Source organism: Meleagris gallopavo, chromosome 29 (genome assembly GCF_905368555.1).
Source record: "Meleagris gallopavo chromosome 29, MGAL_WU_HG_1.1, whole genome shotgun sequence".
Classification (NCBI taxonomy): Eukaryota; Metazoa; Chordata; class Aves; order Galliformes; family Phasianidae; genus Meleagris; species Meleagris gallopavo.
Genome location: NC_139432.1, coordinates 3,149,516 through 3,166,381, shown reverse-complemented (window position 1 = coordinate 3,166,381; position 16,866 = coordinate 3,149,516). Strand labels below are relative to the sequence as shown.

The 16,866-nt window shown below is 55.9% G+C and overlaps 1 protein-coding gene across 1 annotated transcript; it reads left to right on the top strand.

The window, feature by feature from the left end:
* The first annotated feature begins 1,387 nt into the window (after nt 1-1,387).
* Nucleotides 1,388-15,388, top strand: NGFR (nerve growth factor receptor). The gene is made up of 6 exons (XM_085211069.1): nt 1,388-1,544; nt 4,861-5,002; nt 8,863-9,222; nt 11,049-11,292; nt 12,217-12,377; nt 12,462-15,388. The coding sequence occupies exons 1-6, from the start codon at nt 1,503-1,505 to the stop codon at nt 12,761-12,763; spliced, it is 1,251 nt and encodes a 416-aa protein (XP_085067195.1). The 5' UTR covers nt 1,388-1,502; the 3' UTR covers nt 12,764-15,388.
* The last annotated feature ends 1,478 nt before the right edge of the window (nt 15,389-16,866 follow it).

Here is a 16,866-nt window from a genome sequence, read left to right as displayed (position 1 = left end):
TCTGATTGATCACCTGAGGCAAGCAATGAGTCAGCCCTGGGAGCACAGGTGAAGGCAATTCACCTGTGCTGCCAGAAGGGGTGGAGCCTGGCTGCACCTCTCCTAGACCCATTTAAGAGTGGGGAAGGATCTCTTTCTGGAGATCCTTCCTTTTGGAGTTTTCTGGTGAGCACAGGACAAGGGTATAAGTCCTCTATCTATCCTTCTTTGGTGTAATAACCTGCTTAGCCAAACTCTCTTGTGTATTTCTTAATTATAACACCTATATATCTATTGATTATACAGCAGGCCAGGAGCTGCCAACCACACAAGCATCACAGATGTCTCTATACTCAGAGAGTCACTAAGGTTAGAAGCTCAGTGCTCAAGAGGGAATCCAGCTTGTGTCTGCCAACAGGACGACATTGTGATCACAACGCAGTAAAGCTAAGAGATGGGCAGCAGCAGGGTGACACAAACAGACCCACAGACACCACTTCTCCATCCTATGCTAGGTGGAAGCACTGGGGGCAGAGTGACATGAGCAGGGGGTGAAGGAATCCTTCATCCCTCCCAGCCCCGGCGCCAGCATTTCTGGGCAGCTTCCAGCAAACCTCACCAAAGCCACACAAAACTGGCTGCATTCTTTTTTCCAGCAAACCTTACAGAGAGAGTTTTTGGTGCTGACACATCAAGGCAGGAGCCAAACCGAGCTGGGGAAAGGCCGTGACATTTCCAGCTCCACTCCCTGACACGCAGCTGAGCTCACAGCCACGGGGCTGGGGCTGGGCAGGATGGGGACAGAGCAGCTCTGTGGTAAAGTGAAATGCAGGGGAGCAGCACGTGTTGGGGCTGTAGGAGAGGAAGGATGTCAGTGTGTTGTTTTACACCTGCGGGTGGAACTACAAACAGAAGCAGGTGGCTCTGGGCACTGCAGCCTCTCTTGTGGTGACAAAGGGAAATTCTCTTTGTGGCTGGGATTGCTGTGACAGTGCTGAGTTTGGGTTTGGGTCCTGGGGGTGTCACCTGCCGGATATTGTCCCTTGGCCGTGAAGCCAGAGGGGATCTGGTCACCCCATCCCAGCCAAGCCCGGAGCCTCGCTCTGTTCTTCTAATTAACGAACCCATTTGCAAATCCATCATGAGGATGGTGCTGGTGGAGGGTTGGAGCGAGGTGTGCAGAGATGGATGGACATGGGTGTGTGAGAGACGGACAGGCAGACAGACAGACAGCAGGCAAGAGTGTGTGGGGATAGATGGACGCGAATCATTGAAGGGTGGAGGGGACGGCTGGACTGAGACCAAACGCAGCCGAAAGCGTTTCGTGGGGGGGAGGTGGGTGCTGGGGAGGGGTCCGGGCTTTGTGTACCGACAGAGGAGGGTGCTGGCTCGGCTGCTCGCCGTGATGCTCCGGGGGCGGAGAGGAGGAGGAGGAGGGACTTGCAGCCCTTTTCTGGTGCTGCCGAGGCGGCGGGCGGCAGAGGGAGGGCAGCCCGGGGGATGCGAGGCGGCCCCGGCGCACCATGGCCGGGTTCGTACCGCTGCTGCTGCTCCTGCTGCCGGCGGTGAGTGCGGGGCTGCGGGCTGAGCCCGGGGGGGCCGGATCCAGATGGGAGCGGGCAGGGAGAGCATGGGCTGCCCCGGTCCCGCTGGCACCGGGTGGGGCTGGGATGGAGGGGTACCACGGGACTGTGGGGTTCTGCTTGTAGGGTCCCTTGGGTATCGGCAAGTGGGAGTGCCAATTGTATGGGGACGGAGGGTCCCAGAAGGTTTGGGTGCAGAGGGAGAGGAGCGGGAAGGTGGGTGGTGGTGGTGGTGAGGACACTGTAGGGATTTCTCGTGCAGCCCCTCGCGTCCTGCTGGTACCGGGCTGGGCTCTGCCGGCCCTTTTCCCCACAGGAGGTTGTGGGAAGAAAGCAGCCCCAACTCTGTACCCCCACCTCCCGAACCCCACATCTTCAAAAACTCTCACAGACCTTCCTTTCCTGGCTCCAAACTCACTGCCCAGCGTGAAGGGCAAAACCGGGATGGGCACAGCCTGTGTCGGAGACAAAACTTAGGGATAAGGGGGACCAGAAAAGAAGGAGACACACAGAGCAGGGGATGTCGGGATGCACTGAGCCACCTGGGGCAGAAATTAGGCTTTTGCTGCAGGAGGATCTGTGGGGTCCCAGAGGGCTCAGTGGGCAGCAGGACGCTCTGGGGCAGGTCATTAAAGCTGCTGCTTCAGCAGGTTCATGTGGAGACTGGGTGGGAGGGCAGTATGGATGGCTCATGGCTCCAAGCTGGGTTTGGTGTCCCCCGTATCCTGCAGCCAACCCTTCAGGGCTGGGCTGCCCCTAGGATTGCACCTGCCGAGCCCACCCAGCCCCATAGAGATCTGCGGTAGTTGGAAACCCGCTGCTCCTCTGAGCCCTGAGCAGGACAGATCAAACGTGCCCTCACAGCTGTGGCTGTACCCCCTGCACCCCATTTCCATGGCACCTTACCTCTGCTGCTCAGACTGAAGCTGAGTTGGGGGGGGGGAGGCAGAGCCCTGCGGGACCCACACGGCTCAGACGTGGTTCTCCCACTGCCCAAAGTTTGGGGAGTGCAGGGATCCAGAGCTTTGGCCTTTTCTACACAGGGTGCCCCGCCAAAATACACAGAACCCGTCTGTCAGCCTCGCGGGCCGTTCGGATCCAGGCTTGCTGCTGGGCCCGTCTCCAGCTGCAGCATTGCTCCGTTTTGGAGCAGCGCAGCTTTCTGTGCCAGGGTTTGGGAGATGATGGTGCTGCGCTGCGCACATCTTCCTCCAGTGCCACCCCCTGTAGGGCAGGGAAACACAAAACTACTCCAAAAGCAATTAAAAGCTTTCAAAGGTGTTGCTCGCACCCTCAGCGCGTCCTGTCGTCCTCCCCCCCCCGCCGCCCCCCTCAGTCCAGCTGTCAAAATGCTTTATGGTGTTAATACCTGTGGCTTTGTCAACGGGAGTTGTGTTAATAACATGCACATTTCAGCGGGCTAATGCAGACCATGTGCCCCTCTTATAAGCGTGTTAATCTTTATGGATGTTTCAGCGCTCGAGATGCAGAAAGGGAAACGTAGGCGTGTGTGTGTGGGGGGGGGGGGGGTGCAGCATCTGGGGCTGGAAGGTGCGTTTTTCACATCATTTAGAAACGCGGAGGGTAGGACAGCCCTACGAGGAGGGGACCGTGGAGTGTTGGACAGCTGGGGGGAGGTCGGGGTTGGGGGGGGGTCCGGTTTGGCACAGAGGAAGCAGCGCAGCCGGGTTCTGTCCCTGTGGGGCTGCTTTGCAGCTGCCTCAGGCGCGGGCGGCGTGGGAGAGCTGGCTGCTGCGGCCCCAGCTGCACCGCTGCGGCCTTTCCAACACTATTTATAGCCAAGTTCGGATGCTCCCCGCTTCCCCAAACCTTCCCGAGCAGGGGGACACGCTGCAGGTGCTGGGGAAGAGGAATAAACGGGTTGAGCTCCAGCTCCACTCTCTGCCACGCACATCGCTGCTGCCTGGAGCTGTCCCTGTTGCAGAGCGAGCTCTTTGCTCATCCCCAAGCCCATTTCCCAGCTGTTACTTGAGGGTGCTGGGTGGGTCTCCCCCGTGCCAAGCATGCTACCCATGCAGTTGGGGATCGGTGCCAAGCCGGGCTGGCAAAACAGCGCTGAAGGAAGGCACACGCTTCCAAGCGAAGGGTAATTGGAGCACTTTGTCATTCAGATGCCTATAATTGGCGCTCCATTGTCTCGGGCCGGGCCGGCTTATGCCGGCTGATGCGCCCATGAGTTCATAACAGCGCATTGTGCAGAGCGGCGGCCAAAGGGCTGACGAGGAGTCCATATGCACGGGGACTGGGAGCTCCTCCGCTGCCGGGGAAGTTTCTCCCCCCCCAAATCAGCCTCATCTTGGTGGCAAAAGGACGGTCTCCCCGAAAGGAGCACATCCCCGACAGCTTCCTCCCCATCGAGCACCAAGGCCCCGAGAGCGAGCGCATAGAACTGACCCCGGATGGTCACAGCACCGCTGTTGCTGCTGTCCCTTCGGGTGGCCCCAGCTCTGAGCATTGCTCTGCCTCCTCACTGCCTCATTCTCAGTGTGTCCGACCCGCAGCCCAACAGCACCATCTGCCCTGATACCATCTGCCCCGTCCTCCTTCCATACAAACTCATCCCAGCTGCCGCACGAGGAAATTCCCGACCCTCCTGACTGTGAGCAGGAGGAGCAAAGCCAGCCCCACACATCACCCCTGGCCAAGGAGTGCTTTGGGGAATGGCCATCTCTGCTCCCCACGTTACGAAGTGGATGTGCAGAGGCTCTAACCGCACTGCTCATGGCACATTTATTGCTTCCATATGTGATGACAGGTTTTATAAGCTAGTACACTTACTCCTGTTAGACAGCTGAAGCTCTCTGCGCTCCTGTCAAAGTCTTCATTTCCACCGAGGGGGCTGATTTCTGATCCCAGAGCAGAAATGGGACCTCAGCCCTCTGAACCCTTCACTTGGGCTGGCAGCTTTTCCCAGGCAGAGGAGGGCTGTGACAGCACAGCATCCATAGAGAAAACGGCTTCTGTGATGGGACATAAGGCTGTAAGCCTACAGAAAAGCCAGCATCCCCCTAAGACCCACAAGCCCAGACCAAGGGCTGTCACTGCCTCCTTCAATCAGCAGTACTTGGCAGAAGCTTTGCGAATGAATGAGCTTTGCGTAGGAAAGTCATTTACCTCCCCTTTCTCCCAAGCCCTATATCTAACACACAGCCTCCCCTTTAGCCCAGACATTGAATGTCCACCCCACAGCACAACCCTCCCTGGATGCAACATCTCTCTCTGCCCATCGTTGCAATTCCTGTAACAAGAGTCACCTCTGGGTTGTTTTCTCTCCCAGGGACCCACCTGGGGCTCCAAGGAAAAGTGCTTGACCGAGATGTACACCACGAGTGGTGAGTGCTGCAAAGCCTGCAACCTTGGCGAGGGCGTTGTGCAGCCCTGTGGGGTCAACCAGACCGTCTGTGAGCCCTGCCTGGACAGTGAGTAGTGATACATGGGGCTTTTGGGGAACACCAGTGGGCACCTGGGTGTCTGCCCTATGGACACCCATTGCGTGGATGCGCTTTGTGTCATTTGGTTCCATTTTCCCACTGCACAGAGCCTCAAACCTCAGCATTGTTTCCAGCATTTCCCCAGTGCCTGCCCAGCAAGTGCCAGCAGCTCTCCCTGTTTGGGGACCCATTGGTGCCAGGCATTATTGCAGATCCCCTTCCAGTTCCTCCATTGCATCGATGGCTCCTCGCTCACAATTGCCTCCCAAATTTTCCTCTCCCCACACTGCTTTTCAACCCAGCCATGGGGATATCTCAGGAGCCACCTGTACTATTGCTACTTTTACCTTGTAAAGGCTGCGAAATAAAAGCAAGTCGGAGGGGAGAGAAGCAAATCACGAGTCCCCAGGAGAGGCGGGGAGCTTTCTGCTGGCTGACTCCAGGCACATTGCCTATGTCAAATGCTTCATAAATGTCGGTCGGAGCTTTGCGCAGGAGAGCTGGTTAAATGCTTGCAGATGAAGTGGTCCAGCTATTACTGCTTAAACAATGCCATGATAGGCAGAAAACGATCTACCCTGCAAATTTACTGCTGCAAGCTCTTTGAAGACCTGGGGACAAATATTTGTAGGGGGATCTGTGCCAGCCAAGCTCTGATTTGAAAGGCAGAATTGGCAGAGCACCATCGTAGGGGAAGTAAAAAGAGTCAGAGAGCAGAGAGGGGGGGAGAAGCCCTATAACCTGAGCAGCACCAGCACAGAGCAGTGTCAGAGCAGTGCTAAAAATACCTCTGCCTTTCTGCAAAATCAATGAGCAGCGCTTGCCCTCCGAGCTGCATCCCCCTGGCTGCAACCTTGGGGCAGGTTTGCTTGCTGTTCCTGGCCCCAACCCAGCTCCCAGGATGCAGGGCAGTAAATCCAGAGGGCATGGAAGGATTGCATTGCACACCAGGGTTACTTAGAGCAGCATTTTCTATAACTGCCTGCAATTCTAGGCTAGGAGATGGCTTACTTCCCACCTCCATTCTGGGAAGTGGGAGATGAAGGGGGTTTCTACACTCCCTGCAGAGATTATGGGGAGAGCAGGACCTGGGTGAATCAGTTAAGTCATGGCTGTTGGTAGCTTTGTGAATGCTGCTATGCTGGTTTGCATACCAGCTTGCTCTGCCCTGCCCTAACAGTTGCTTTCTTGCAGCAGGGTTAACCCCTGGCACCAGATCTGTTGGGTCAGGGAGCTGAGTTGGAAAGCATTGGGCTCCTTCCTCCACCCCTGCAGTGATGACAGCAGCCAGGAGCAAACACTCTCAGCATTGCACTTTGTGCCTTGCTTGGTTTTGCTGTTCCCTACACCTCCCATGCCTCTGTTTCCCCTTTGAACCCTCCAAATGCCTCCTAGCCCTTTCATCCCTTACCTGGGGGCCTCCAAAACACAGAACCCCTCCCCTGCTCACCCCATAGCACAGTGGGGCTGTCCTGACAGCACAGCATAAACCCCAGGACAGGACCAAGCCCCTAGCAAGCAGCACCAAGGAGATGACCTGGCTCCCCCATTGCACCAAGAGGGAAACCAAGAGCCACAGATGGGGATACTGCAAACTCTCCTGCTTTATGCCCTCAGCCCTGACCCAGTTGTGGTCATGCATTGTTAGTGCCAGCAGGATTATCATCTTATCATCTACGTGCTATGATGGGGAGATGCTGATGCTTATGCTGGGTGGCACTGGGGTGCAGCTGATGCAGGAGGGTTCCCAGCTTTCCTCTGAGCTCAGGGCGAGATTTCTAGGAGGAGAGGAAGCTTGGAGGCCCCATCAGCAGCCTCTACTGGAATGGGGACAGGATCTTTTTGGAGCTGCTCCCACACTTCTCCTCCATGGATCCCCTGGGTGCTGTGTGTGCAGCTCCTTCCCACTGAGTGCCCCAGTTACCAAGCAGAGCCAGCAGGGAGGAATTAGGGTGCAGCCCTTGGCCGTGACATCCCCACCTCCACCCTGGGCTGCCTCCGAGGCTTTATCTTGGCCTTCTTCCCGATTCACTGTCTTCTCAACTCACTGCTCAAACCATTTCACAAGAAATTTCCTACTATCAAAGCACCGCCCCTGCCAAAGCCTGGAGGCGATGTTCCCTCCATCAGACCAAATGGCCACTTGCTTTTTTTATAATTTCCCTTCTTCCTTCCCTCTACCCCTTGCCAGCCCCCCCCCCCCCCCCCTCCTGATTTCTGCCTCATGATTTATTTATCTCCTTCGCCAGCCTCCGTTGCTGCAGGAGGGAGGGGGCCCTGTTTGAATCTCAGCTGTAATTGCTCAGCTCGGATACCTTGCTGCCACTGCAAATGTGCCCACTCAGCCGTATGCCTTTCCTGGCCACTTCCCTGCTCTAATGGTATCTATCAATAATTCAGAATAATGCAAGCCAAGAGCCCAGGTTAATGGGTGCAGTGCACGCTGACAGCCGACCCGGAGCAGCTCTGCCCCTGCACCCTTTGCCATTGCCTGTGTGTGCTGGTTTGGGCACACTTGCACACTTGGGGTGCAGCTGAGGTGTGGGGTGGTTGCTGTAAGAAGATGCTGTCCCCACCGGAGAATGGCTTTGGGAAGCTGTTCTCAGCCCTGTGCACCTCAGTGCTGTGTCCCTGCCATTTGGGGGTGCGTTGCTTTGTCCTTTGGAGCCCTTCACCGGGGTCTCAGGTCTCTCCTTTCCCCTCTATCCCAAAAGTGAGGCACCTGAGCAGTCCTGTGTGGCTCCTCAGCCTCCTGTGGGACAACCAGGGAAGCTGGAGAGCACCAAAGGTGCTGGGAGGCCACAGCAGAAAGTTTTGCAGGTACAGGGTGGGTGCACAGCCCCACTATCACCTGGAGGAAATTGCCACCTCTAATCTAAAGGCAGATGTGCGAGTGGTTCCCCTTTCCAAGGAGCAGGGCTGGCAGACAGGTTGCACTTGATCCCCCAACACCTTCTCTCACTGAGGAGGTGGGGGATTGGCATCGTGGGCTGTGGGGGAAGTGCTGTGAAGCACACAGTGCAGGGAGACTAGCTGTGCCCTCCGGGACAGGCACTAATCCCAGCTTCCTGTGTTAAAAATGAAATAAAAATAGCCCCAAGTACCTTGGGGATGGGGAGGGCAGCAGTGCGGGGGCAGCTTGGAGGGCTTCAGAAGGGGATTGATTTACATGGCCAAGTGAATCCTGCATGGTGAAATTGGAGAGCCCGGAGCCCCAGGGTCAGAGGAGTCAGCAGTTAGTGTTGTAACCTCCTGTTCTCATCACCTTTTTTGTTCCCTGGCCTCTTGTGAGGCCAAGGAAGGGGCACAGGGCAGTGATACCTCAAGAGACCCCACCAGGAAGGATGAAGAGAAGAAAGCTTTTGTGATGCAATTGCTGTAGGGTACCAGCATGGCCATGGGGAATCTCTACAGATGGGGAATGGGGATGATGCTCTAGGATGAGGACTTGTTGGAGAACATGGGCACTGAGCACATAGTCACAGCTGGTTGGGAGTGCTGAAGGCTGCAGGAGTTCAAGGGACCTGAGTCAGTGGCTCAGCATGGGGAATTGCTACAAAAAGGAGGATGCTGTTCATGGGAAGGGAAAGGGCAGCAAGAGCCTGCAGAGATGTCTGGGACTTGAAGGGGCTAGGTGTTTTTTGGGGGGCTAGGCAGGGAAAAACACCCTGTATCTCAGAGGAGGAGGAAAATGGTGAAGAGTTGTGGCTCTTGCACAAGCCCAACTCCTCTGGGCTGGATGGGAGCTGAGGGCAGCACTGAAGCCAACGCTGGGGTTCAATGTGACCAGCAGGGATGGGGATGTCCCTACGGTCTCTGTTCTCACCCCACCCTCTGTCCCCCCCCAGGTGTGACCTACTCGGACACAGTGAGTGCCACAGAACCGTGCAAGCCCTGCACGCAGTGCGTGGGGCTGCACAGCATGTCTGCACCTTGCGTGGAGTCAGACGACGCCGTGTGCCGCTGCGCCTACGGCTACTTCCAGGATGAGCTGAGCGGGAGCTGCAAGGAGTGCAGCATCTGTGAGGTGGGCTTTGGCCTCATGTTCCCCTGCCGGGACACACAGGACACGGTCTGCGAGGAGTGCCCCGAGGGCACCTTCTCTGATGAGGCCAATTTTGTGGATCCCTGCCTGCCCTGCACTATCTGTGAGGAGAACGAGGTGATGGTGAAGGAGTGCACGGCCACCTCCGATGCTGAGTGCAGAGGTAATGCTGCCTTTTCCATCTTGGAGGGGAGAGCAGGGCTCTTTGTGTCTCATGGTGCCAACACAAGCAGGTGTAGCGCTCTGTGCCACAGTTTCTCCTTTGCAACGGGGAGGTGGGTGCAGATCCCCAGGGATGGTGAAGAAGAGAGGACCTCATGTCCAGCTGAGATCCCCTTGGGCATTTCATTATGCAGCTTCCTAATGAGCTCAGCCAAGAGGTTCAGCAACTCTGATGCTGCTTTTGCAGCCGCCAGAGCCTTCATCAAAAGGGAATTTGACAGTTCGTGGCTTTCTCATGGGAATTAACTGCTGCTGCCTTCCGAAAGAGCTGGGGAGCAGCAGGAGAGTTTGCATCATTCCATACAGCAGCCCCTCTGCTCCACTCTGTGCAGCCCTCAGACTCTGATGGGGGCTGTTTGGGGGATTTTCGGGGGGGGGGGGCTGGCGCTGGGTTCTTCCTTGGCCGTTCCTTGGCAGCAGCAGTGCAGTTCCCTGCCCTGAGTGCAGCGACAGAGAAAGAGGCTTTGTCCCATCCGCTACTGATTCACAGCGTGAGGCGGCGGCCAGCACAGCTCCCTTTGGCTGATCCCTTGGTGGGGTCGAGTAAATGGAGCCATAAGTCAAGGAGCACAGGGTGAGCTTTGTTAGCTGCCAGCGGGGCCCCGCCGGATGCAGCCATGCCGCCACTGGAGCGATGCTCTGAAAGGGCAGAGGGGTCCGGCTTGGGGGGTGGCACTGGGAGATGCCACGGCTTCTTTCCCACCCTGGGACAGCCAGCAGACAGAGCACAGCGTGACCCATTTGCTGTGGTGGAGCTGGAGGGTTCAGAGTGCAAGAGCAGAGGCTGCAAGAAGCAAGTTGGATGTTGCACTGGATTGGGTGTTGCATCAGGGCTGTATATTTGTCTGTGTGCAGGAACAGGTTCTGCTGAGATCAGAAATTGGGCTGTGCCCAGGAAGGGTGGTTGGGGCATGGTGGGGGCAAGGAAATGGCACAGCTCCAAGGAGGCAGAGCAGGGACATGGCCCTGCAACACTCACAGTGGGCACAGGGGAAGCCCCTGGAGGAGGGCATGGGAAGGGCTGAGGGAGGCAGGCACTGAGGAGGCTGTTTGGGCAGCCACGGGTGAACACATCATGGTGCAAGACAAGATATATCCGCTCCATGAGACATCTGTGTGTGGGTGTATGTGTGTGAACAGCTCCCACGTTGGAGCTGGGCTGGCAGTGCACACCTCACAGGCAGGGGACAGGGGAAGAGGATGAGTGAGGTCCCCCCTCCCAGGGCCTGAATCCTGGCTCTGGTGCTGCTGGCAGCGGATGAATGCAGGCAGACGTGGCTCCTTGTGAGCTGCAGAGGCAGCTGCTCTGCCTTCATGTGGGGTAGATGGGAAGCAGCTGGGGATGCATCTCAGAGGCCACGTCCAACACCAGCTCTCTGGGACCAGAGACAGGAGCCCAAGGCTCACCAGCAGGCTTGCGTAGCTGGGAGAAGAGCTGCTTTTCTCTCCTGATACAAATCCTCAGAGGGGATAAATGCTGCTTATGCTGGGCTGGATATCCATAAGCAACAGGAGGCAATGATTTTCCTCTGCTGGAAGGACTTGAGAAAACCCACTGCAAGGAAAGAAAAGCCTTCAAACCTATGTCCCAGCACCACAGACACCATCAGGCACCATTTGGAGCTGGGAACAGCTTCAATTCTTCCTGGGGTCTTGGGATGAGGTGGTTGCAAGGATAAGCATGAAAACAAGGGGCTGTGCCAGAGCTGCTGGAGTACACCACCAGGTACATGGCTGACTCTTGTCATTGCTTTTCCCTCCTGACAGACCTCCACCCACGCTGGACAACGCACACCCCATCCCTGGCAGGTTCTGACAGCCCCGAGCCAATCACCAGGGACCCCTTCAACACCGAGGGGATGGCCACCACCCTGGCAGACATTGTCACCACTGTCATGGGCAGCTCGCAGCCTGTCGTGAGCCGTGGCACTGCTGATAACCTCATCCCTGTGTACTGCTCCATCCTGGCGGCCGTGGTGGTGGGGCTGGTGGCTTACATCGCCTTCAAAAGGTAAAGGGCTGGGGATGTGGGTAGTGGGAAGCAGGCTGTGCCCCCTGCTTTGAGGTCCTGCATTTGAAGCACTCAACAAAAGTGCCGCAAAATGAGGGAGGGCAGGAGCTGAAATGCTAAAAAATGCAGCTGAGGTGGTGAAAGGGAAGATTGCAGCAGGATAGGGGTGCAAGCCATGCCCTCCCACACCCTTATCAAAAACACCCCCTGCTCAGCCCCCCCTGCTTGGGCACATCGTATCCGATCACACTCAGCAGCTCATCCCAGGGTGTGCACCTGGCCCTGCAGGTCAGGACTGGCTTGGCTGCTTTCTGTGCATCTCTGGGGGCACCACGAGGGGGGTCAGTGCCCCCTCACATCCCTTCTCCACCAGGACCTCATCCAAGGGCTCATGCATCTGCTCAGCTCCAATGTGTGCTGCCGAAACCGACCTCATCCATCCAAATCCCTGCCACTACCCTGGACTCAGCGGTGGTTCCCCTCTAGCCCCAGAGGGCACAAATCATACTGCTGCCTTCTTGTACACAGACCACGAGAAGGCAACAGTATGGGGGTTAAGGCACGGGTGTGACCATGAGAAGGCAGCAGCCACAGCTGCGCCTTCACGTGGGTACAGCGATGCACGTGGGGACCTGCATGCAGCCTTATGTGCCCCAGGGGCACGGGCACACCTGTGTGGGTCCATGCAGAAGGGGGCTTGGTCCTGGTCCATTGCAAAGCTTAGGAGCAAAAAGCAGAGCTGATTTAACCTGATGCATCTGCTGCAGAGGTTGAGCCAAAAGTTGCATGAAAAATGCACATCTCCTTGGGAAAATGCTCTCAAGCAGGGCACAAAGCAACAGACCCACTCCCAAAAGGAAAGGTGCGAGCAGAGGGATGCTGATCAGGGCGACAGTGACAGTGCCACCACCACTCTCTGTGCAGGTGGAACAGCTGCAAGCAGAACAAGCAGGGAGCCAACAACCGCCCTGTGAACCAGACGCCTTCCCCAGAGGGGGAGAAGCTGCACAGCGACAGCGGCATCTCAGTGGACAGCCAGAGCTTGCACGACCAGCAGCCACCCAACCAGAGCACGCAGGGACCAGGTAGGGTGATGGGGGCTGCGGGGTGGAAGGGGTGCGCAGCATCACAGCTCCTTAACACATTCCCCCATTGCTTGCCCTTCCCAGCACCAAAGGGAGACGGGAACCTGTATGCCAGCCTGCCGCCCAGCAAGCAGGAGGAAGTGGAGAAACTGCTGAGCAGCTCGGCGGAGGAGACGTGGCGGCAGCTGGCCGGGGAGCTGGGCTACAAGGAGGACCTCATAGACTGCTTCACACGGGAGGAATCGCCCGCCAGAGCGCTGCTGGCCGACTGGTCGGCCAAGGAGACGGCCACTCTCGATGCCCTCCTGGTGGCCCTCCGGAAGATCCAACGTGGGGACATCGCTGAGAGCTTGTACAGCGAGTCCACCGCCACCTCACCGGTGTGAAGGGCGGCCCGGGGGGGGGAGGTGCAGCCGGGGGTCCCCTGCCCTGCTGCCTCATCGCCTCCCCCCTCCCTGGCACCGAGAGCCCTGGAGAGGAAGATGGGGAGGATGAGGGGGCCCCCCACCCCTCCTCGCTTTATGGCCCTGTATGCACTGAGCTCCTGTTTTCGGTATCGCCCCCTCCCACCGCCGTCTCCCCCTGGCAGCCCGTAACCCGGGCTCAGGGTCCTTCTCGGTGCCTGCTCCCGGGGCAGCCTTGAGGGCAGGAGCGAGCACCACTCTCAGGTCTCTCTCTATTTCTAACGCCTTCTCCTGGTTCCAGGTCTCCATCCTACTCTTTTTTCCATTGTCTTCATCACTGTTGTCTTCTGCTCCCATCTGAGGCCCCCAAATTCAGCTGCTTTCCCCAAGCTGCAAGTGAAGAGCAAAGGGGGGGGGGGGGGGCACAGAGAGCAGCAGAGCAGTTGCAGCAGGATTTGGGGATGGGGCTGTGCTCTGGGGGTGGGCTGGGGGAAAGGACTCTGTTTCCAGCGGCCTCACCTACACTGTGTAACTCGGAGTGGGCTGTTCCCATGCTCAGGGCTGGCAGGGTTTGGTCTTGATGGGGAGCAGACACCAAACACTGGGGGCAGCCCTAAGGAGAGCTCCAGGAGTGGAACACCAAAGTTATAAAGGGCTGAAAAAGTGCCTGGAACAGGGATGTGACAAAAGGGCTTTGCTTGTCCTTCCTACACCACAAACCAGGTGTCCCCTCACTGCACTGGCCCAGGATCGAAGCCACCCAGGTGCCAGACCTGCCCTGACCCCCAGCTCATAGCTTTGGGGTCCCAGCCCCAGCTCCTGTCCCAGCAGTGATGCTGGAGGAGCTGCCAGGTGAACACCCTGAGCTTTCCCCTTTGAGCTGCCATGGTCCTGGAGGACGTCCCCATAGTCCTGGAGGATGTCCCACTCAATGGGACAGGTTCACCACCTCCCTCTCCCGGAGGCTGTTGGCAGAGTAAGGACTGCAAGGCGAGTTCACGCATGGATCTGCATTCATCCCAGCCTCCCCACTCACCTCGTGCTTCATTCAGAAGCTTTACCAAGTGCAGAAGGTGATTTTCTTTCCCTCTTTAAGGAGCTAAGCAAGACTTGTAAATAATACTGTGTCGTTTTACTAATGCTCAATGTTTCTACGTCTGGCGTGGATGACCTCTGCTGCAGCGCACCGCGGGCTGCTCGCTCACAGCATCGTGCCTGCAAGCTGAGCTTTCCCTTTTGCAGCCATGTCCTCGTTCCCACCTTGTCTTAAAGACTGGCCTTAAAGACTCAATGGAGAATGCAGGGAAATGCACACATGCACGCTCCAAAAATGATCGCGAAACTCGAAAGAATTGAAGGATTTGGCCATTCCAGGTTGTTGCAGAGAGAGCTTTGTTCTTTGCAGGCTGTTTCTCTTTGACTATCAGGAAGCACTTCAGGTTGCCCAAATAAGTTGTGGATTCTCCGTGCTGGAGATCTCCAAAGCCCACTTGGATGTGGTCATGGGCACCATCCCTTGGGGGGCACCGGGTGGACCCAGAGGTGCCTCCAGCCTCAGACAGGCTGGGATTCTCAAAGCTAATCTCAATGGGAACTGAGCACTTAATTCCTTTAAAAGCCTTTGGAATGTTACTGCCTGTGTTTTAGAAAATAATAGAGCACAGGCTGCATTTGGATCACACTGGGATGTTCAACGCCTCATGCAAAGCATCTGTGCAGCAAGAGCAGAGACCCCTTCATGAGAACAATTGTGCCATACCTTGACCACTGGCTCCACACACTGAACTTGTTGGACGGGAAGATTCAGTCCCAGCAGGACTATGTTTTCCATCTCTGCATCCTGAATCTCTCCCACCACTGAAGTCCAAGGGAACTGCCCCAGATGTAATCCCCTGGCTGGGGCACTGACTCCTCCAGACTAAGCCATTCCCATGGATGCTTTGGGACAAATGTAAATGCTGGTTGTCGCATTGTTGGTTTCATCAGTCCCTTTTTTTTTTTTTGGAAGAAGTGACTCAAATCAAGCACTGGGTACCGCCAACTCCGGATCCCAAACTGCCTGCTTCAGTCTGGCCAAGCCCACGTGTGCAGTGCCAGACATAAATTGCTTTTCTTCAGGACAATGTTGCCACAGTCTCAGGTTTCTATTGCCATAGCAAAGGGTCGTTTCCTCACCCTTCAACCAACCTCACGGCTGAGAAAACAGAGACAAACTCAGCATCCAAAGAGAAGCCACGGGATGCCTCGAATCCCACGTTGCAGGAAAAATAATAATATTAACAATAAAAAATAAAAAAAAAAAAAAGAAAAAGAAAAAGGGAAAAACAAGCCAAAGTTAGTGCTCGTCGGTACGTTTTGTGTCCTTTTCTAATGTTTCTGTTGTACAAAGAACGTGAGTTTCTCCACTTGTTCCCCCGATCCTTTCTGTAATACCAATGCCAGTTTATTAGAGAGTCTTACGGTGAAGAAATTGCCGTCGTAGAAGGAGTTTGTGGGTGTGCTGGGAGGGCTGAGCAGCATGAGGTGGGAGGGCATCTGCACGGGGGTCGGCTCGGCGGTTCTATCATTGTGTATCAGTTGGGTGCCAATAAAGAGCATCACAATGTTGGCGTGCCTCTTGGTTTTCCCCAAGCAAGAATCAAAGACTCATTTGGGTTGACTAAGAGCATCCAGTCCAACCATCAGCCCATTCTGCACCCTGAGCTGTCAGCACGCAGGGTTAACCACCAGGTCCTGCACAAAACTCCAGATCAAGGCATGTTTATTGGGGTAGGGGCAAATTTTTGCGTTGTGTCCAGGAAGAGGCTGGAAGGCTTCATTTCCAAGTAGGGATTTTTGATTCTAAATACACACACTTTGGCTTTGGGCAACCAAATTTCAGGGGAAAACATCCCTGTCTGATGGAGGACCAGGCTTTGGATGAGCTCCAGCACTCTTGGTGACAGGTCAACATCCCCCCCAAAAGAGCTGATGCCATGTCCCCAGTTATGGGCAAGCAGGAAGATAAAAGGGCAGTGGGGACTGCATGGGGCTGCTGCTCCGTTACTTTGCATAGGGTTGCGTGTGGGTTTGCACAGAAGTATTTACACATTGCAGTTTATGAGAGCTTGAAATAGGATGCTCCAATGTAACTGGTTTTATTTTCGGCTGGCAGGAAATGTAATGAGGACCAGGACTACAGACACATAAAAGATCATTCCCCTTTTTTTTTTTTTTTCCAGGCTCCCACATGGTACTGCAAATAAACAAGGGGAAATAATTGCAATCAATCCATTAGGTTTAATCTGCTTCCTCTTAATCTCCATCCTCCCCTGGGAAAAAAGCTGGAGCAGAGAAGAGGAGCAGAGCCAGGCTGAAAGCAGAGCTGGAAGGTGTCTGCCTGCAGCACCCAGAAAAAGTTGGACCTATAGGCAGAATTGGGGTGTGGGTGTGTGTGTGTGTTGGGGGGGGGAGGGGGGTGTCAATGTGTACCCTTCACTCCTACACTGTCCCCATATCCATGGCTGAAGCAGTACTTCAGAGGGGGAGCTTTGCTAGGTGGTCTTCATGTGCAGGGTCAGCTGCAGTAGATGGTCCTTGGGGAGGGCAATCTGATTTATGATTAGTTCAGGAGGTGAAAAAAAAAAAAAAAAAGAAAAAGGAATAATAAGATCTGGAAAGGAGTCTGATGTTTGCATGGGCTGCTGAGCAAGGCTTTGGGAAGGGTGCTGGGAAGCTTCCTTCCCCTCATTTATGGGTATCTGGAGAGGGAGAGGTCAACCCCAGGCTTAACCTCACCTCCGCTGCAGTGCTCAGTAGGGGACAAAGAAGGGCAGCTGTAAGCACTGGGACATAGGGACAGGACTGGACCCAAACTCACTCTCCAGTCACATGCCATTGCTTGGCTGAGCCATCTCATCCCTGGCACAGGGTCTGAGATAAAGCCTGAACCTCCACAAGCCATGGAATGGGGCCATCACCCCTCTCATTCCCCATGTCTTAGCAGATGCCTCCAGCCTATCCCATCCCTGGGGGTGGGGGTGCACTGCCTCCTGGGCACAGCCCTGTCCTCAAACCTCACCAGTCACTGAGAAAAAGAGAAATAA